Source organism: Lepidochelys olivacea (genome assembly GCF_965140295.1).
Source record: "Lepidochelys olivacea isolate rLepOli2 genome assembly, chromosome: 1".
Classification (NCBI taxonomy): domain Eukaryota; kingdom Metazoa; phylum Chordata; order Testudines; family Cheloniidae; genus Lepidochelys; species Lepidochelys olivacea.
In genome coordinates this window covers 23929473-23951760 of record NC_140411.1, presented here as the reverse complement: position 1 = coordinate 23951760, position 22288 = coordinate 23929473, and the positions used below count along the sequence as shown (strand labels likewise).

The 22288-nt window shown below is 42.8% G+C and overlaps 2 protein-coding genes across 5 annotated transcripts in view; both read right to left on the bottom strand.

Moving 5' to 3' along the window:
* Positions 1–3940, bottom strand: part of CCDC81 (coiled-coil domain containing 81) — a 30371-nt gene extending 26431 nt beyond the window's left edge. The window contains exons 1-3 of one of the 2 annotated variants that reach the window (XM_084646208.1): positions 3585–3940; positions 2510–2571; positions 1303–1459 (exon numbers count right to left, since the gene is read on the bottom strand). In XM_084646208.1, the coding sequence (XP_084502334.1) occupies positions 1303–1459; positions 2510–2571; positions 3585–3663 (298 nt within the window). In that variant the 5' untranslated portion in view covers positions 3664–3940. The remainder of the gene's footprint in view (positions 1–1302; positions 1460–2509; positions 2572–3584) is intronic. The other variant, XM_084646209.1, reaches the window with a different exon arrangement.
* Positions 3941–9358: 5418 nt separating this feature from the next.
* HIKESHI (heat shock protein nuclear import factor hikeshi) overlaps positions 9359–22288 on the bottom strand; it is a 35382-nt gene continuing 22452 nt past the window's right edge. For all 3 annotated transcript variants that reach the window (XM_084625122.1, XM_084625120.1, XM_084625121.1), the window contains exons 4-5: positions 12459–12577; positions 9359–9577 (exon numbers count right to left, since the gene is read on the bottom strand). In XM_084625122.1, coding sequence (XP_084481248.1) covers positions 9523–9577; positions 12459–12577 — 174 coding nt within the window. In that variant the 3' untranslated portion in view covers positions 9359–9522. The remainder of the gene's footprint in view (positions 9578–12458; positions 12578–22288) is intronic.

Genomic DNA, 22288 nt, shown 5'->3' with positions numbered 1-22288 from the left:
GTATGCAGTTGAAATTGCAGGGGGATGGAACATGAAACTAGAGAAGGAATTTAACCAGGACACCTATTCTTAAATACAGTGATCTTTGATAACCACAAGAGATCAGAACTTTCATTTTGCAACGCATCTTAGAGATATGGGGACTGATTCTGCACTCCATTAACCCCTTTGCTGTACACCAATGTAACTATTAACTCCACATAACTATTGAAATCCGCATAAGCCCAACATAATGCAGAGGAGAATCAGGCCTGGTCTACATTCAGTTTTTGTTCCAAATTAACTATTCCAGTTAAGAGTGCAATTTTCTTTAAAACAGATATAGATAAATCGTACAACCCCGAGTGTGTACACTATTTATGCAGGTATAAAGGTGCCTTATATCTGCATAGCTTATGATGGGAATAAGCATTACCTGTGTAAGCACAGCTTATTCCCATATAAGGCAACTTGACAACAGTGTAACTGCATCCATTTGTATCGATTTAATTATACCAGTTTCAAACCAATATAGTTAAAATAGTACAAAGACTGTGTTGGCCAGTTCTTAGATCTGTTACCTTTGACAGTACAGTTCCCTAACAATTTGCCGGCCCATTTCTCTGCCTTCAGTACCAGTGCTCTGTCACCAGGAGGCACCAGATTGAGACTCAAACTCAAAAGAGTGTTTTTTTTAAAGCAGCCCCATGATGCTGCACGAGAGGCATAATCAATACCATTGCTCCCCACTCTGTGCAAACATGATGGTATTGATGTGAAACTCCTTTTGTTCAGAATACATACAACTGTACGCGTGCTTCATAAAACCTACTGTTTGTTCGGGACTATTTTAAGCTGATTACTCTATTAAGGTATGTGCCACTAAAATAAAATAAAAAACCGGTTGCAGGCCACTTTAGACTTGGAGTTGTGCATGTGTAAAACCTGGCACAAAGCTTTGAATTTGCAGAGCTGAAGTATTGTGCAAGATGCATATGGAATTTCAGTGGTAAAAAAGTTTTACTAGAATATATTGCAGCTACCATAAAAGCTCCACAGATGTGGCATTATGCAGTCAGAAGGTAAAAGAACATTTCAAACAGCAACATACTAACCTTACACAGGATATAAATATAAAAGCAACAGTGTCTTGTAAAGAAATTCCCTCTTGGTGTCTTATCGACAGAGCCTACATTGTTATCAGTGAAGGAATTCTATACATGTATCACATTTGGTTGCTTAGCTATTAATCTTGTCAGATATTTTATAGCACAGGACAAATATGTTTCAAAGAAAGGCAAATGCCATAATCAAACTTCTTACCAGGAGTGTGTATTTTGGCAAGTTTGAGTCCATGAATCTGGGCTAGTTTCTCAGACAGAAGAAACACAGGTCTTTGAATAAGGATAAATTTATTGTTGCCGACATCTAATTTTTGTCTTAAAAAGGAGAATGTTCCAAGCCCTGGTATTTGGACACCCTGAAAAATAAGCAATAATAAATATTATTAATAAATAATAAAAATAAGCAATGATAAATATTCAGGAAGGAGGGGAAACATTTTTGCTTCTATATAATCACAATCAATTCATAATTTGTTATTCTATGCCAGAGCATTTTGATGGTGGTGATTGACATCCGGTCCACACCTTATGTTTTCCAGTGCAGGGATGCGGGATGGGGCAATTCTCAGAGCTCCTGAAAGCACCAAATATTTCCTATTTTTCTCCTCTCCCTCCCTTTCGCTATTTGAAAAAAAACATTGATATAGTAACTGCAAAATAAATAACCCTAATCTAGAGAAGCCCCAAAGAGCTCGACTCTGCAAATCCTCACCCCACTGAGTAAACCTCCTACCCACCCAAGTAGCAGCATAGGCTATAGTTGGACTACATTCCCCTGAGTAAGTACTACCCCTACAATCAAGGATTGGCTGGAGCAGGTTCTAGGTGCTTAACCTAGCAATCTAAATACCTTACGAAACTTATATTTCTTTGTTAGATACAATGAATTGAAATAGCCAAAGATATGTGTTAGGGCACTGCTAGATTTTTCTGGAATCCCCAGAGCAACCTGTTGGCTTGGTACCAATCTTAACATATTTGCCATTTTGTGAAAGGCTAATTTTTAAAATAAGAGGGTTACTTCTCCTTTAAAAACAAAAGAAATTAGCACAACGGGGTTTTTAAAATCTGTTCTTAGCATGGAAAACAGGCCTAAAGGGGTATCATACTAAAATTCCCACCTCTATAAAAAGTGTTAAGCTTCCTTACATATAGATCTACGTGGTTGGTTTTTTTTTTTTTTAAATCTAACTTTACCATGCTACACTGTGCTGAATAACTCAGTAAACTAGGGAAGAGAGGCTTGTGGCACATTTGTAGACCACAATGTACCTTTGGTTTGGTTTGCCTGTGCATGCCTCTTGCTTTAAGAGGAGGCGTGCATAACAGGTTTTAGTGGCATGGGCGTGCATCAGAATCTTTGGAAACATTTGGGTTCAAGAGGAGGAATAAGATGTGAGGCCCACCTTGTTCATTGACAGATGCCGTTCCACAAATTCAGACACATTGGCCCAAATACTAAAGACTTCTGAAACGCAAGTGAAACACAATATGTCATGATCTCTAGTGACAAGCACACAAATTCGCCACACTCCGTGGAAAATAGGACTCTTCTTTTCTGACTAATAAGAATGCAGCATCCCAGTGTAATCACAAGCATCCTGCATAGTTTATACATTCACTATAGAGCAATGGTACTTGCTCCATAGTTAAGTTTTCAACCAAGTTCCTGATTTGGACCTTCTAAAACCCTCAGTAAGAGTCTGGGGTTGAAACAGATTTTTTCTACAAATTCTAAATGATTTGGGCAAGTAGTTCTTGCAGCCTGACACATAACAGTGGACAGATGTTCCGAGTTCAAAAACTAGTTTTCACAAGCTTAGATTTTGAATTTAGAACAGCACTAAGACCTGTCATTTCTGGCAACATCACTACAGCACAGAAAAGCATCATAGGAAGCTTAAAGCTTTCATTAAAAAGCCAAATACCCCTCTTCCTTCCAAAAGCAAACCTTAAACCCAGTCACTAGGGAAACTTGTCAATGGAAGTTCCATGCAAATACTTGTGAGAGGACTGGACTACTGAGAGGCATAAGGGGATCCAACAACCCTCCTGTATTTCACACTCCACGTTACGTTTAAGCTGTATTTTATCCTTGGATAGATACACACGCTATACTCTTCTAGAGCACCAAACACTTCAAATAAGATGAGTTAAGCTGAGCAAATCTCCCTCCCATGAGACTAGTATTTCTCCCATTTTACAAATGGGGAAACGGAGGCCCAGACTTTTGGCAAGTGACTTTTGTCCAAAGGTCATGCAGGAAGTCCGTAGCAGACTCAGGAATAGAACCCAGACACCCTGGCTGCCATGTCTGTGCCTAAGGCACTGTACGTAGCGCTGTAGGGCGAGTGGCAGGATGGATGGGCATCCCCAGCATGCACCAGACACACAAAGGGCCTCTGGAGAACACCGTTGTAGGTAGGAGTCTCCCTAATGAAATTCACACGAATCAGGCTCCGGGGGGCGTGAAGGCCTTACCATCCGCCGTGAGCTTCGGGAGCGTTGGGAACACGCTCTTGCCAGACTCGAGGATTGCAGCATGGATATTGTCCAGCATTTTTACATCCTCCACCAAGGTGAAGCAGCAGAAAGCAGAGGGGCTTGCGCTGCTTTTCCTTTTCCAGGAGGCTGTCACCTTCCCGCCTTCCCCACCTCTCAGCTTCTCTCTACTTTAGCACGCTGCCCTCCTCGCCTCTCCCCCATTCCCTGCTCCACTGCCTCCTCCCCCGAGCCCCTGAGGAGGGAGGGAAGGAGAAGGCAAACAAGCCAGCTGCTGGGGGGCCAGGGATTCAAAGGGCTGCTCAGGGGGAGGGGGAGGGAGCTTGCAGGGGGAGGGATGGAGCCGTATCCAGGACGCGAGAGAAGCTCACTTGTTGCTAGAGCTTACGTCATAATAGAGGCTCTAGGGCCCCGCCCACCCGTGAGTTTCTGCCCGCAGCGCAAGGGGAGGTGTTCCCGGGTGGGTGTGTCGCAGTCCGAGCGTCAGCCAGGCAGGGTAAAGCCCAGCTGCCCACTCTGCCTCCTGCGGGATGAACTTTCAGGCTTTGCTTAGAGTCTGGGAAGGAAGGATTTCTTTTTATTTGCTCTTTCATTAAGACCTACCCATGCAAACGGCCACAGCCCCTGGTTGCTGGAGGGCAAAGTTCCCCCTTTCCCTTGGTGAAGTTAGTTTACTCTCTCTCCATAGCACAATAATAAAAAGACTAAGAGGGTAAATCCAACATGACTCCTCTTTAAAATGCATCTAACCAATGCACAAAAGCGCAACAGTTTCTAACGTCTGAAACAGTTTGATACAAAATACTACTATTTAAAATATTGGCCTATGCTATATATTGTAAAACGAAAAGGAGGACTTGTGGCACCTTAGAGACTAACAAATTTATTTGAGCATAAGCTTTCGTGAGCTACAGCTCACTTCATCGGATGGCTTATGCTCAAATAAATTGGTTAGTCTCTAAGGTGCCACTAGTACTCCTTTTCTTTTTGCGAATACAGACTAACACGGCTGCTACTCTGAAAACTGTAATGAGAGTGATCGCTTAAGGTGAGCTATTACCAGCAGTGGGAGGGGGAACCTTTTGTAGTGATAATCAAAGTGGGCCATTTCCAGCAGTTGACAAGAACGTCTGAGGAACAGTGGGGGCGGGAGGGGGGGGGGAATAAACATGGGGAAATAGTTTTACTTTGTGTAATGAGTTTTTTTGTTGAAGAATTGCCACTTTTAGGTCTGTAATCGAGTGACCAAAGAGATTGAAGTGTTCTCCGACTGGTTTTTGAATGTTATAATTCTTGACGTCTGATTTGTGTCCATTTATTCTTTTACGTAGAGACTGTCCAGTTTGACCAATGTACATGGCAGAGAGGCATTGCTGGCACATGATGGCATATATCCCATTGGTAGATGTGCAGGTGAACGAGCCTCTGATAGTGTGGCTGATGTGAATAAAGTAAAACTATTTCCCCATGTTTATTCCCCCACCTCCCCCCCACTGTTCCTCAGACATTCTTGTCAACTACTGGAAATGGCCCACCTTGATTATCACTACAAAAGGTCCCTCCCCCCCACTGGTAATAGCTCACCTTAAGTGATCACTCTCATTACAGTGTGTATGGTAACACCCATTGTTTCATGTTCTCTATGTATATAAATCTCCCCACTGTATTTTCCACTGAATGCATCCGATGAAGTGAGCTGTAGCTCAGGAAAGCTTATGCGCTAATAAATTTGTTAGTCTCTAAGGTGCCACAAGTACTCCTTTTCTTTTTGCGAATACAGAGTAACACGGCTACTACTCTGAAACCTGCATTGTGGGAGTGGTTTGGGAATTATTTTTATAGTGATCAAAATTTATTCAGACTGAAAGGCAGCACACATTAGGGCAGAGCTTAGCATCCTACAGTTCACATGATTAGTATTTAAATGTGGAGTGAATACAGATTTTTAGTGAGAGTGAGGATTTAGTGTGTGCACCCATTTTCTTTTGCATAAATAGAGAGACAGTAGACCCAGTTGCAGCTATATAACATTCCCAGTAAAGTTTTCTCATCATGGAAATTCCTAGAGCCCCAAAATGACACATGTAAATATAGTTTAATGTATAGGATGGTCAGACTAGCCTCTCTTGGGCTATCAATCACAACTAAGTATTTAAAAAGGAAGAGCTTCTTATACTGCCAGAGAGGGGAAAACTAAGCTATCTTTTTCTACAGAAATTGAGCCCTAACCTTTGCTATATACATTGATGCTGGTGGGTTCAATAAGGCCTGAAAGGGGATACAGAAGGGTTATCCTCCCTGCTCCACCTCTGACTGTGCAACTTCAGGCAAGTCACTTTCTATGTGGTTCTCTCTCCACCTGTCAGTTGGGGAGAGTGATGCAGACCCTCCTTTGGGACATGCGTGCTGGTCTATGGATTAAATACAAAACCACCCACACCTTGCTTACCATTAAACCAACATGCTACGCTGCTTACACTGTGTTGGTTAGGTAGCATTGTATACGGATGGAATATGGAGACCAAGGCCAGGTCTACAGTAGGAGCACTTTGCCAGTGTAGCTATATCACTATATTATACCAGCAAATCACTCCTAGTAGGTTTTATTCCAGCCCCCACGCAAGATAAAAAGTGTAATTTTCTTAGTATAACTCCATCTACCTTATGTAGTTCTGCTGGCATAGCTCTGTCGGGGAAGAGGGTAGATCCCTGCCACTCTTCACTGACAGAGCTATGCCAGGAAAAGTATTGATTGACAGACTGAGCCCCCCTCTGCCGCCTCTTGCACACTAGTCTTTGTACAGGGACTGGACTAAAGCCTCATCTACAGACAGTTTTTGTATTGATTTAGCTATCAGAAATGTGATTTTTCTACCCAAACTGCTATATCAGTATAACCCCTAGCATGGACAGTTATAGTGGTATGAAAGTTGCCTTGGAGTGGTGTAGTTTCCCCTTCCCTTACAGGAATATACCAGTATAATTGCATCCACCTTAAAGGGAGGTGCACTGCTTTTTAACTAGCCTAGTATACATAAAGCAGTACAATGTGTGTGTCTCCAAGCCCTTAGATTGCCACAAGGGAAATGAAGAGTTACAAAGAAAGGGCATTGTCACGTGTAATAAGTATATAGGAAAAAAGCACAACTAATGAGGTGGAGGAATAGCTATCTGAAATTTTAGGAATTAAAGGAACATTATCTGCTGAAAAAGCATGTTTCCCACCTCAAACATTAAGAGTTTTAAAACTCAAATGTAGTTCTAAAATTAGTTTCCTTTTCATTTTTAAATGCTTGTAGACTAAAGTCAGAAGGGACTATCATGATCATCTTGTCTGACCTCCTGCACATTGAACACCACAGAATCTCACCCACACACTCCTGTGATAGACCGCTAATCTCACTACCCTTTATGCTGTTTACTTTCTGCATTGCTGTTTCCTTGGACAATGGAAGTAAACTAGTCACTTCCCCCTAGTAGGCTTGAAGCAGTCCCCCAATCTTGCATTTGTAAAACTTTGATTTATTGGGATCTCTCACCCTGCAGTCCCTTTGAGTGTAGAATCTCATTTAGCCAATAAAACCTAGAACTCCTCTTTGATACAGTGCTTTACAACCATAGATTGCAAATCACTTTCCAAAGGCAAATATCTTTTTACAGACAGACAGAGAAACATAGGCAATTAAACAGCTCAGCCATGATTTTCAGAAGTGACTAGTGATCTTTGAATGTCTTGCTTTTTCATACCCAGTAAAGCAGAATGATATTCAGGAGATGCAGAGTAGCTGTCCTCTTAAAAGCACCTCCCAATCTCTAAGGTGTTAAGAATAGCACCCAGGTGAGGAAGGAAGTACTATTAGCCCCATTTTATAGATAGAGCACAGACAGATTAAGTGACTTTTCCAAGGTCACTACAAAGTCTACAAGAACAGAGTTGAATCAGGTCTTCCAAATCCCAGGCTAATACTCCAACCACTGGACTATCCTCCTTCTCACTGACATTTGAGCCACTGTCTCACTCAGAAAAACAAGACAAAGACTAGACTTTAAACAATCTTAAAAAGTGAACTTTAAAATCCCAAATGGCATTTTTTTGTTTTTAGGCATGAGCAATTTACTGCAAAGTATCTTCTACCCAACATATTATGCAACTCACTGATTTCTAGCCAGTCTCTCCATCTGTAAAATAGGGATAATTCTTCCCTGCCTCACAGCTGCACTAAAAGGACTAGATACTACCATGCTCCAGCAGCACTACTTACTTAAGAGATTAAGGGAAAAGTGAAATATTACCGCAAATAGGTTACGGCCCTGGCTTGCTGACCTTCTAAGCCTTGTGGTTTCCATTAAAGTCTGAGATTTATTTGTTTGAGGAATGGCGAAGAAACTAAAAAGTTAAGAGAAATGTGCAGAAATCAGAAGAATAAAGTTTTCAAATCAAACTGGATCACCTGAGACTGAATTCAATCCATAGTTTAAAATGAAAGCAAACTGGTTAACAAAATAAGAATTTAGGGGTGAGGAACTAGATAATTTGAGAGCAGTGTATAATGCAGCTATAACACTCCCATATTTCTGTGTGTATGTATAAAGAAGAGCTGGTTTAGTAAAAGGGAAAGATTCCTCTTTTCAAACACTTTTAGGATCAGAGAATCTTGTTTGTAGCATATGGAACGGTACTGAGACATTAAGCATGAAACAGATGTTAAAATTCCCTCTAGCAAAAGGCTGTGAAAAGGCACTGATTTAGTTCAAATCCCTGAGACTGGGAATACATAAGGGAAGGAAAAATTTACCAGAAACAATAGGAGGTGCCTTTGTTTTTCCTTGGAATAGAATCACAGCAAAGTACAAAGGAGACTAGAATGTCAAACAGATGTTAACTGGTTGTCAGGGCAGCTTCATGTAGAGCAAGGCCAACACAAGACTGTTACTGACTGCATCTGATAAGCTTATTTAATCAAGCCTAAGAGAACCAAGACCCTTTAAACTACTGTTGAAAGATAGCGCTGCAACCCCACTATCTATTATATACTAGTGAAAAAGAAACTCTGAATACTAAGAAGTATTAGACTTTTTCCCCCCTCCATAGCAGATCATGCATCATACCAAACAAAAAGTAAACCCCTCAGGCTAAGTAAGAACCCATCAAGAGCCTCCACTATAAATAGCCTCTGCTGCCCAAACCTTCCTCCCTCTTTCTCCCCACTAACAAGTCCTTTGCTTGGCATTACAGAATATTAATTTGGGGCCCTGAATTGGTCTGTGATGGCCATTTTAAAAGATAGATTGAAGTGGAGTGGAGAAAATGAGGCCCAAAGGCTTGCCCCGCCCATCCACTCACAAGTGGAAGGAAGTGCATAACCCTTGGGATCGAGCCCTGCAAGGACAAGGGAAAATGAAGTTATGCCAGTTTACACCAGCTGGGAATCCAACCCTTAGACTGTTATGCTGAGTGAAATATAAGAAGTGATTGCATCTTACACCTAGTTCCAAGATATTAGTAATGTAAAACTGTGATTTAGCCTGATAGCATTTCTTAAGAATAAGACGAACAGGGTTCAATTTGGTTTCTTTACCATTAAACAAAAAACTGTAAATACTTCATAAAATTTGTACAAATATGGTGTACAGCCATTTTAAAATGGGACGTAATTACAAATGGATACAATTGCACTTATAAAGATGTAGATACAACATTGACTTCTTGATGTTCAATATTTTTAGCTAGAAAAAAACACAAAGATGAGCAGTTGTTTTCAGGTTTTTAATTTTAAATAAGTTCCAGTGGTACTATAAAATCCATGTGGTCTGTTTAGACTTTGATTACTGCACCAACTTTCTTTAGTGGGGTGATTTACTGTATCTTTAAGACATGACTATAGTCGGAGAGCACTTCAGAAGACATGACTGAAGTTTATGTTTTCCAAAAGAAAGGATTCTGAGCCAGTCGTCTCTGGAAGTTCTCATACCTAGAAGAGACAAAAGTTTGTACCAATTAAAATGGCTTCCCAATGATGCAACTCAAGAATTACAGCTTCAGTTTTCCAAACCATTACAGAAGAACTAGCCCAGATCACAGATTAAGTCACCTGTACAGAGGCAAGATTTAAGTATTACCCCCACACACAGCATGGAAAACTGTTTAAATATATCTTTCCCCTGCATGGTCTTTTCAAAGCCTGTTTTCCCAGGCATGCTTCAGGCACTTTGATAGTGAGAGGTATATTCCATTAGGTCATTACCTTTACGGTGTAGCTGATTAAAATTTAACAAAACTAAAACGTTTTATGGATTACATACTAAACATACATACATTATAAGAACATTATTCAGGTTGTAAAGTCAAGCACTCAAAAGTCAGAAAACGCCCGTTTAAGGTTGTCCATATACCCTTAATTCTGTCCCCTTTTATTCCATCTGGTGAAATAAATGAGGCTCTTGATCTTGTGGAAAATATCGTATCTGATTATGTAATCGAAGACTAATGCATATGCGACATGTTCCCTTATAATGCATACGAAGAGCACCATATAAGTAGTTTGCCATTTTTTCTGTGTATGCTGAAATGACAGTAGTTTAAACCCCAACATTTATGTTTTACAAATATAAGTACATGTCACAAAAATCCAGTGGTGAATTTAAAGAAATAAAAATAATGGGTTTTTAGATGCTAACATTCCCTACAGTGTGCTAACACTTAGTGAAATTAACTATTCACAGACCATCCTACTTCCTCTATTGCTGCCATCTTGGACAAAGAGCATAAGTGATGAAAACAATGAATTGTTATAATCAAAGTTAATAATCTAAGAGGTTCCAAAAACAGGGCAGAATATGAGACTTATGAGACCTTTTCAATAAATATACTACAGGCTTTGATCCTGCAGAAGCCAAAAACAAGCTTCAAAATCCTCACTTCTACACAAGTTGTCCACACTTCACAGATCACATTGATGAAATAGTCAATGGCCACAGGAAAGAAATACTGTCATCTCTGGAAAGATCTGATACAACTTCAAATGAGAGCAGAGTGTGAAGCTCTTCAAACTCTTGCTCCAGCTGGGCCAAACTACTGGTACCCTATATGGCTGTGATCAGATTACTAGATCAATTAAAACTTTTATCAGCTAAGGAGATTGCTTGATCCTATCTTGCTTTGGCCCACTTCAGTTTTTCTATTTCTAGTTTTTTTTTTAATGTACTGGTACAGCCTCTGCAGACCTCCAGAGTGCCTGTCCTGTCCTCACCGTTCATGTTCCTCTGATGGCCTGGTGCAAAGCGATGGGTGCATCCCTGCCTCCAGGGCTTTTCAACAGATTCAGTGAGGCATTTATGTAGTGAACAATGTCCTGTCAGGAACCTAACTTATTTAACCAAAGGCCAAAGGACACTTAAGCAAGTCTTCATGCCAGAATCCCAGCAGGGTCACAGAGTGTAGTTCCCCAGTGAAATGGACCTCCTGCCGCTCTCTGGAAAGGTCCTTTTGCTGGTACTTGGCATCCCTAGCGGTTTTGCCCCTCAACTGTCACACACAAGCTGGCCCTTATCAAAATTGTATCAGGACTTGACCAGACACTGTCCTGACTATTTGTTTAACTCCTTTCCCCTACCCTTCGTTTTTCTTTCAGGGATCTTGCCTTCTTTTACATTTGTACAGTGCCTAGCACATTCTCGGTGCTATCAGAATCAAAGGATAAGAATGGACCAGCTATGTTCAGAATAAACCTTAGGATTTCAAATTCCAAGCCCAAAGGAGAACCACTAACTACAGTAGAACCTCAGAATTACAAAAACCTCGGGAATGGAGGTTGTTCATAACTCTAAAATGTTCGTAATTCTGAACAAAACATTATGGTTGTTTTTTCAAAAGTTTACAACTGAACATTGACTTAATACAGCTTTGAAACTTTACTATGCAGAAGAAAAATGCTGCTTTTAACCATCTTAATTTAAATGAAAGTTTCCTTACCTTGTCAAATCATCTTTTTTTAAAAAACTTTTTTTTTAAAGTGGTTTATGTTTAAACACAGTACTGTACTGCATTTGCTCTCTTTCTTTCTTTTTTTTTTTTTGAGGGGGTGGAGAGGGGAGGGCTTCTGCGGCTGCCTGATTGCATACTTCCAGTTCCAAATTAGGTGTCTGGTTGACCAGTCAGTTCATCAAACTCTGGTGCTCGTAACTCTGACATGCTACTATATATTAAAAGTCCGTCCCCCCCACATTTCCCAACTATGCTGGCTAGGAACCGTTACCCAAACCAGTCTGAGGCATAATTTTTAACTAATTAGGCTGAACTCATTTAATGCTCTTTGCCCTGCCCACACTAGATGGTCAAACCATGTTCAGGCAGTCTGAATCATTTTTAAGTAGTGTTTTAAAACTTGGTCTAGGTCAACATCCTTTGAATACATGTACCCTGGCCTAAGACGTGAGGACTTTGTGGGGAAAGGACTAGGAGTGTTCATACAGTGTTGTTAACTAAGTGCTCCTGAGAACTTAACAGACATTGATTGTAGCCCAAGAGACGGCAGTGTGTTCTGCTTTCCTATGGTCAGTACCATTACAAGGAGTAAAGGCGGCTTCCGGAATCAGCCACATACTGCAGGTAGTGGTTAAACTGCCTGGTAGCAAACAAGAGTGAGATAGGTACAGTATTTTAATGATCCAAGTTTAGTATTTAAAAAGAGGCTATGTAGAACAGAATACAAGAAGCTACTATAGTGTAGCAAAGTCAAAAGGAGAACTTTTAGTTAAGTATTTTCAAAGTAAGATTTGAAAGTTAATTCAGTGCTATGAAACCCAGTTTTGGTGCCTAGAAATAAGCTTATTGCTTGAGATGTTTTTCTTTACCATTTCAGAACCACATTTGCAGGGATGAAAGCTTCAGAGGGATTCGGTGTCATCTGGGCCTGCGTGACAGCAAACGATGAGGCAAAGTTATAGAAGCTATCCAGCATCTTCTGAGTGAACTGAAATACCAAAAAGCACACATTGTAAATCAAATCCATATTTAGAACTTTGATCATGCTTTTCATATCTAATGCACTGTTCAAATGATTAGCTAATCTTCAAGCCTCATGCTGGGTGGATTAAATTTTTCTTTTACAGATGTGGGAAAGGAAGGCAGAGAGGTTAAGTAAAAAGGAAGTCTGTGTTAGAGAGGATTAGATCTAGCGTTCCTAGCTTCCAGTCCTGCCCTCAGACACCGCCTCTCTAAAGAGATTCTCTCAGAAACTTAAAAATATTTTGATTTTTATTCAGTTATTCTTTTCAAAAGATTAGTTTCCTGGAGCAAGTTTCTGAAGGAAAGCCTTAAACGACCTCAAGATAAACAAAAATAAAATTTGTAAAGTCTTATGGGACTAATGGATGATGTAGTGTTAAGACTTGGGCCTTCTCCTACAAACTAGACTAGCAAGTTAGTGGCAGCCTACCAATAGCACCTGCTGTTGATGATTTTGCCTACAAGTACTTCATTTTTTGTATTTGCTCACCTAGTGGTAATTACATGTAAGAAGAGGTTACTTACCTGTAACCAGAGGTTCTTCAAGATGTGTGGTCCTTATATGTATTTCATCGTGGGTTATGTATGTTCACCATGCGCCTGGAATTGGAGAATCTGAAAGTAGCATTTGTTGGTCTGAGCATGCACCCAGGCTCACCTTTTACTTCTGATCAAGGCAATAAAGGGTGGGGTGGTTCAACTGCCACATCACTTCCTTCTCTACCACAAATCAGGTAAGATCCAAAGTACAGGGAAAAGAGAAGGGGTAATGGAAAACTATATAGGGACCACAAATCTCAAAGAATCTCCAGTTACATGTAAGTAACCTCCTCTTCGTTGAGTGATGGTCCCTATGGTATTCCACTGTGGGTGACTGACAAGCAGTACCTAAGTAAGAGGAGCTGCAAGGATGAGGATGGTAAGGTCGAATGGAGAACTGCCGTACCAAATGAGGCATCAGTGGCCGAATCTTGTACCAGAATGCAACATCTTGCAAACATGTGGATGGAGCTCCATGTGGTCGCTTTACAGATGTCTAAGAGGGGTACATCCTGAAGAGACGCTACAGTCGTGGCTTGATCTCTCATGGAGTGGGGAAGTTTGAGAGCTGATAGAGTAGAATGCAATCAGATATCCATTTGGAAACTCTGGATGAAGATGGCATAACCTCTGACTCTCTCCACTACAGCGACAAACAGCCTCAAAGACTTTCTGAATGGTTTTGTTCTCTGCAGGTAAAAGGCCAAGGCTCGTGAAACATCTAAGGAGTGGAGCCTATGCTTTTTTTTAAAACATATGTGTGTGGTTTCAGGAATGGATTGGTGAAGGTGAAATTCCAAACCACTTTGGGGATAAATTTGGGGTGTAGGTATAAAGAAACTTTATCTTTCTGAAATACAGTGTATGGAGGGTCTGCCATCATTGCGCCAAGTTCATTAACCCTCCTTGCCAATGGGTACAAGAAAGATGAGCATCATGGAGAGGAGGGACATTGAGCGAGTCACTAAGGATTCAAAGGGGCAGGGGAGCCTGTGTCAGAACTGAAAGAACAAGATTCAAGTCCCACGGGGTATTATCTTTTGAGAGGGTGGGAAAGTTCTTATTGGGACTTTCCAGAATCGAGTGGTTAGCAGGTGTGCGAAAATAGAGTAGCCTTCCACAGGGGGATGGAATGCACAGATAGCTGCCAAGTGGACTCACAGGGAACTGAGGAATAGGTTTGATGTCTTTAAAGATAGGATATAGTCGAGGATGAGTGGGATACCCGTAGCTTCTGGTAGAACGCTTTTCTGCTGTGTCCAGGATGAGAAGCATTTCCATTTAGATTGGTAACGTTTCCTAGTTGAGTCCTTTCTGCTATTAGAAAGGATGTCATGCACGGCCGAGGAGCACACGCATTCTAGGGCTGACAAACATCTAAAATACCACGCCCTGAGGTGAAGTGGTAGTGGATTGGGATGCCTGATCCTGCCATTGCACTGGGTTAGGAGCTCAGGGAAGATTGGGAAGGTAATCAGAGGATGAGATGACAGGCATAGGAGGCTTTGGGGAACCAAAACTGTCTGGGCCAGAAAGGCGCTATCAGGATGACTGTCACTCTATCCTGTCTGATCTTGCATAACACTTGTGACAGAAGCAGTAGCGGAGGGAAGGCATAGTTGAACTGTTATAGTGAAAAAGGAGAGGGAGCAGTAAGCTATGACTCCCCTGGAGCAATATGTGGCACACTTGTTGTTGGCCTGGAAAGTGAACAGATCCCTGGTTGGGGTTCCCCATCATATGAAAATGTCATGAAGCTCTCACTTGTGGTCAATCGTGAAGCATCTGCATGCATATTCTGCGTCCCCAGAAGGTAGGCTGCAAATAGGGTGATCTGATTGCTGATGCACCAGTTCCAGAGATTGACTGCTTCTGCACTCGGAGAGGCAGATCTCGCTCCCCCTTGTATGTTGATGTAGAAAACCATCATAGTGCTTTGGTGAGAGTTGATGAAAGGAAGAAGGAACTCGCATGCCTTCAATAGTACTTGTAATTTCAGGACATTGATGTGCATTCTGGACTCTTGAGATGTCCATGTTCCCTGTGCCATGTGGTTGCCCACATGGGCTCCCCAACTTAGTAGGGACAACGGCACCTTAGTGGAAACTTTCAGTGCGAGGTTCATAGAATAGCGGCTTGGGGCATAAACTGACTGTAGCCATGCCTGAAGGCAACTACGGTTTTGTCTTACAAATGGAGTGACACATGTTGGGGGGGGGGGGGAATGCCAAAGCCACCACTTCATCCAGCGGTGGTGATGGCAGTCTGGCTGGTTCAGGTGGAACTGCCAGAACCAGAGTGTAATACCCTGCCTCCCTATTGAATCTGGGGATAAATTTGAGGTTCTCTTGTAGGGGAGGCAAGTGATGACACTGAGTCAGGTGAGGTGGTGGTTGGTCCTAGGGTCATGTGGGCCTCGTAGGGAATGGCAGTACAGGAAAATCAGTTCCTCAAATGGTTCCAAGTTTCCTGAGAAGGAAAGAGTTGACTTGGGTTCTGATGGTGGTACCATCGGTGCTGACTGAGAGGTGTACATTTTGTATAAGTGCGAATGATAAATTCCGTCCCACCGACAGGTCTCTCAGAGGTGATATAAGCTCCCTAAAAATGGAGAATCCCAATGGAAGGGGGGATTCTGGATCCGGGACAGGAAAAACGCCCTATGGTGCAACCATGGATCCAGATCTCCTCAGTGTAAGAGGGACTCTGACTGTCTGGGCCATTGGTGGTGGCGATGATGATGGTATCCAGACATAAGACATCCTCATGAGCCGGGCCGGTGGGTTTGCTTCTAGGCAGATCTGATATCTTTGGAATGGATTTAGATGAAGATTTAGTCCCATGCTTCCTAATCTCCCAACTAGGCCTCGCTGTGGGGTCGGATCCTCCAGCACTGAAGTCACACTCTGCAGCAGGAAATGCCTTTCTTGCAGATTCAGGCCCGGGTACTGGGCATGTTGGGGGTAGGATGTCCCCAGCCTGGGTCCGATTGAGGCCTCATGGTCAATTCCATGAGGTACTTACAGAGGCAAAGTGCCTGTCCTTCTCAGGTACAGCTGGTGAAAGATTGACAAATACTGTACTGAGCCACAGCGTGGGCCTCTCCGAGACAGTAGAGGCAGCATTGATGGTCATCGCTGACTGAGAAGGATCGTGGGCCGAAGGTGCAGAGTTTGAAGCCCGGAGTACTGGGCATAAGTCTGGTACTCGAATGGGATACAGGAAAGGATGGGGCTGAGGACGCTAAAGATTCTGACTCTGACCATGCAGTGGTGAGTAGGGACTAAGGAGGTGATCAGTCCGCCTTGCCCTTTATCACCTCAGTCAGAAGCACGAGGCAAGCCAGGGTGCATGCGCGGACCAATGGACACTACCTTCAAATTCTCCAACTATAGGCACACAGGGTGTATGTGTAATCCACTGTGGAATACAATAGGGACTATCTCTTGAAGAAGAACAATTCAAGTTCAATGCGAGATAATTCAACTTAATTTTAGTTTGATATAAATGAAGATTAAATATAAAATGGAATAACCACCTCTTAAAAACTATGTTTCCAATCATATCATTTTTTCGTTTTTCTTTTTTCTTTTTTTTTTTTTTTAAATACAGGCCAGTTGCAACTGTTCCTTTTGCAAACTTGTCCTTAACTAGTACAGGCAGTCCTCGACTTCACAGCATTCAACTTACGATGTTTCTGAATTGACACCCTGATTTGACTTACGACAATTGATTTTGACTTTACGATGCTCGGTCCCGCAATGGAGTGTATTGTGGTTCTGAGTTACGACATTTAGACTTACGATGCAATTTTCAGGAACCAACTGTGTCGTAAATCCGAGGACTGCCTGTAATTCATCCTAGTCATAATCTCTAGTGTTGGAGCAGCCTTACTCCTGAGAAACAGTATGAGCCTTTGCCAGTCTAGCGGTGCCAGCAGAGCAACCTAGTGGAGATATAGTGGGGGATGACAGGAGTTCTGACAGCATAGTTAAAACACCTCCATGAACAACATTAACTAAGCCAACAGAAGTACTCTGCCGTCCACATAGCTGGATCTGAATGGGAGGCGGGGGCGGAGGAGGATAAAGCATTGCTTGTTGGATAGAGGGTGTGATTTTTTTTTCCCCGCCATACTTCTAGCTGACACAGCTATGTTGGCGAAACTTTGTAGCGCAGACTAAGTCTGAAGCACATTTTTACATTTTTTAATAACAATATATTAATTGAACTTGGAATATACTTGTAAAAAGTAACTTGCAAATATCAAATACCTCTCCCTTAACTGTAACTACCAACAAAAGACATTAGCTGCTTTGTCAATTATCCCACAAGGTACATTATCTTAGTGGTGCAAACAAACAGTAATGGAAGATTTGATGCTTCAGAGAAATATTGTTCAGAAACCATCCCGTTTTTCTCCTCTCCCACCCCATGCATACTTAGTATATTTACATAAAAACTGCATTTGTTTAGGTGTGCTAGTTACGCCCGTTGAGTACTCCTCACTTGAAAGGCACTCTGAAGTCCATCACACCCGCATAGTTAGTTGTGATGACAGACTGGATTATAGCTTTATTTGGAGGAAGCACCAGCAGACATGCCAAACCCACCCAAAAAAAAGCAGAAATTGCGCTTGTTTTTGGCATAATAGGCTTTTGAGTTGCTTGTTGGCTCGTTTATGGCTTGTAGGTTTTTTTTTTTTTTTTTTTTTAATATCTGCTCCCAGGAAGCAGGGGTGGGGGGCGGGGAGGTGAAAGAGTCAGGTGTGCACAGCGGGCCCATCACAGTCCCAGACTGCACACCTAGGGGATCTAGTCACATAGTGTGTTGGAGTTCTTAGGGATTGGCTTGTTTTGGCTTTGTTTTGAAGTGGGATTAAGCTTGATTTTTGGCTTATTGTGAAAGTCGGGGTGCTTATTTACATGAAAGCTGGCAACATAAAAAAGAAGCTTACAAGAAGTGGAAGGTTGGACTTATGACCAGGGAAGAGTATAAAAATATTGCTCGGGCATGTAGGAATGATATCAGGAGGGCCAAATCGCACCTGGAGCTGCAGCTAGCCAGAGATGTCAAGAATAACAAGAAGGGTTTCTTCAGGTATGTTGGCAACAAGAAGAAAGCCAAGGAATGTGTGGGCCCCTTACTGAATGAGGGAGGCAACCTAGTGACAGAGGATGTGGAAAAAGCTAATGTACTCAATGCTTTTTTTGCCTCTGTTTTCACTAACAAGGTCAGCTCCCAGACTGCTGCGCTGGGCATCACAAAATGGGGAAGAGATGGCCAGCCCTCTGTGGAGATAGAGGTGGTTAGGGACTATTTAGAAAAGCTGGACGTGCACAAGTCCATGGGGCCGGACGAGTTGCATCCGAGAGTGCTGAAGGAATTGGCGGCTGTGATTGCAGAGCCATTGGCCATTATCTTTGAAAACTCGTGGCGAACGGGGGAAGTCCCGGATGACTGGAAAAAGGCTAATGTAGTGCCAATCTTTAAAAAAGGAAGAAGGAGGATCCTGGGAACTACAGGCCAGTCAGCCTCACCTCAGTCCCTGGAAAAATCATGGAGCAGGTCCTCAAAGAATCAATCCTGAAGCACTTGCATGAGAGGAAAGTGATCAGGAACCGCCAGCATGGATTCACCAAGGGAAGGTCATGCCTGACTAATCTAATCGCCTTTTATGATGAGATTACTGGTTCTGTGGATGAAGGGAAAGCAGTGGATGTATTGTTTCTAGACTTTAGCAAAGCTTTTGACACGGTCTCCCACAGTATTCTTGTCAGCAAGTTAAGGAAGTATGGGCTGGATGAATGCACTATAAGGTGGGTAGAAAGCTGGCTAGATTGTCGGGCTCAACGGGTAGTGATCAATGGCTCCATGTCTAGTTGGCAGCCGGTGTCAAGTGGAGTGCCCCAGGGGTCGGTCCTGGGGCCGGTTTTGTTCAATATCTTCATAAATTATCTGGAGGATGGTGTGGATTGCACTCTCAGCAAATTTGCGGATGATACTAAACTGGGAGGAGTGGTAGATACGCTGGAGGGGAGGGATAGGATACAGAAGGACCTAGACAAATTGGAGGATTGGGCCAAAAGAAATCTGATGAGGTTCAATAAGGATAAGTGCAGGGTCCTGCACTTAGGACGGAAGAACCCAATGCACAGCTACAGACTAGGGACCGAATGGCTAGGCAGCAGTTCTGCGGAAAAGGACCTAGGGGTGACAGTGGACGAGAAGCTGGATATGAGTCAGCAGTGTGCCCTTGTTGCCAAGAAGGCCAATGGCATTTTGGGATGTATAAGTAGGGGCATAGCGAGCAGATCGAGGGACGTGATCGTTCCCCTCTATTCGACATTGGTGAGGCCTCATCTGGAGTACTGTGTCCAGTTTTGGGCCCCACACTTCAAGAAGGATGTGGATAAATTGGAGAGAGTCCAGCGAAGGGCAACAAAAATGATTAGGGGACTGGAACACATGAGTTATGAGGAGAGGCTGAGGGATCTGGGATTGTTTAGCCTGCAGAAGAGAAGAATGAGGGGGGATTTGATAGCTGCTTTCAACTACCTGAAAGGGGGTTCCAAAGAGGATGGCTCTAGACTGTTCTCAATGGTAGCAGATGACAGAACGAGGAGTAATGGTCTCAAGTTGCAGTGGGGGAGGTTTAGATTGGATATTAGGAAAAACTTTTTCACTAAGAGGGTGGTGAAATACTGGAATGCGTTACCTAGGGAGGTGGTAGAATCTCCTTCCTTAGAGGTTTTTAAGGTCAGGCTTGACAAAGCCCTGGCTGGGATGATTTAATTGGGAATTGGTCCTGCTTCGAGCAGGGGGTGGGACTAGATGACCTTCTGGGGTCCCTTCCAACCCTGATATTCTATGATTCTATGATTCTAACTGTGAGCAGCAGTGAACAGTGTAATTAACTCTGCTGATAAGTTAGGTTTCTCAAAGTGCTCCATTACAGCTCTTTAGGAGTAACTGATCCTATCACACTACAACTATTAATCATCAGCAGCGAAGTTGATCATAAATGACCGAAAAGTTTCTGCAGAACTGAAGCAACAATTTATTGTCTGGATCAAGAAGCTAAAGCAGGGTCTGTCCCAAGCAGCTGCCACTGGCATAATTTCCCATGGTTCTGCACACTCCTCCCCTTTCTCTGTTCAACTGCCCAGGTGAACATCAAAAACCCATTTACCCCCCCTCTGTCTGAGATGAGCCTGGGGAGCTGGGACATGCTTAAGTCTAGGCCCAAAATATGGCAGTCCTCAGTGTGCAGGGCAGTTTCCCTCAAGAAGAGAGGGGCTTTCAAAGGTACCTTTTCACTGAATGGTCAGGAGACTGGGAGGAGAAAATGGGTAGAGTTCCGCTCAGAGGTGCTGGAGCAGGAAGAAAGGGTGATCATGGCAAAGGGAACATGTATCCAGTTGAGCATGGAGTATGTCAGGGTCCTTGCACCAGCAACAAAGCTGTGCATCAACATATCACAACAGCAAGAAGCAGGAGGATCCAGCTAGCTAAGGCAGCAGCACAAGCCTGCTGATGGAGATATCACAATATCTGCCTCAAGCCCAGTCCAACTGCTTTAGCCATTCCCATTGTTCCCCAAGCAAGAGCCCTGAGCTTCAATGTGCAGCGTAGTCTTGGATCAAGAGTAAGTTTCTTCAGAGTATAACGGTGAAAGATTTGGAGCTGCTCTGTAATAATTTATAAATAAATGTTGGTTATTGGAATATTTATTATATGACTGCATTGGTTTAGACCAACAAGAGTGTCTGGAAAAACAGGCAGGAAAGAAAATGGCTCAAGATAAGCCGTTCCTCAGCAAATACTTGAGCTGTTAAAGTACAATGCTAGAACCACTAGCTCATTATCCTGCAGTACCTACAGGATTGGTTTTAAACAGGACAGTCAAACCTTGGGAACACAGAAGAACAAAAAAAAAAAAACCCACACCTATAGCAGAGTTTAAAAGGGACTCTCTCCTCAGAAGAGAAGCAGTAGGTGTTCAGGGAAACCAGACTGAGATTTGATTTACACTGAAACGTACTATCGGCATAGCTACTTTAGTCAGGAGTGTGAAAAAAATACCGCCCTGAACATAGTTGCACCAGCAAAACTCCCATGCAAATGTGGTGATGTCAATGGAAGAGTGACTCTGTCAACATAGCGTATTGTTTGGGGAGGTGGTGTGCCTATAATGATGCAAAAACTCCTTCTGTTGGTGTAGGCTACACCAGGGAGCTATGGCAGCATAGTCTTTCTAGTGAGAAACAGCCTGGGACCTAGTGCGGGTGCCTGAAGATCTTAGATCTACCTAGGTTATGTCAGGGGACAGTAAAGGAAGGTCTACACTTAAAATGCTGCATCACTGCAGTTTCACCAATGCAGCTGCACCATTGTAGTGCTTAAGTGAAGACACTCCTACACGGAGATGGGAGAGCTCCTTGAAAGATGGTAGCTATGTCGATGGCAGAACCTCTCTTATTAGCATAGCACTGTCTACACAGGGGGATTAGGTCGGTATAACTATATCACTCAGTGGTGTGGTTTTTCACACCCCTGAGCGATGTAGTTTTACCGATATAGGTCCTGTGGTGTAGACCTGCCCTAAGACTCTAGACACACATTCATGTAGATGGTTAAAATCTTTTTTCCCCCCTCTAGTGCTTTGTGCCTACTACTAAACAAAATAATACTTTTGTTTTAAGAAAACTGTCTGATCACTGTACACAACCGGTCACAGACTCCCAAGGGATGAACCGCAGGTTCCCAAACTCAGTCAGTCCTGTAGGGTAAGCACAGTTAACACACACAGTACTGTAACTCAGTGCCTGGTGTAAAAGTGGGGAAATTGCAAACTTTTGCCATGAAATTGGTAAAGGCACGAGGCCTAAAGCAAGTGAAGTTGGAGACACCAGGAAGGGGACAGAGGTGCAGCTAGCCCTGTTACTCTGTGACAGAAGACTTACCTTCCTAGTATTCCACCCCAAGTGTTTCCCATCCCCCAAGTATAGGCACTTTAAGTTCCCGCAACAGTTAGGAGCCTAGAGTCCTACTTTAGCTATCTTCTTCATGCACCAAAGCCTCAGTTTCAGCTCCTGTGATGGAAAGGCTTAAAACATTCTTTTAAAGAAAGCTT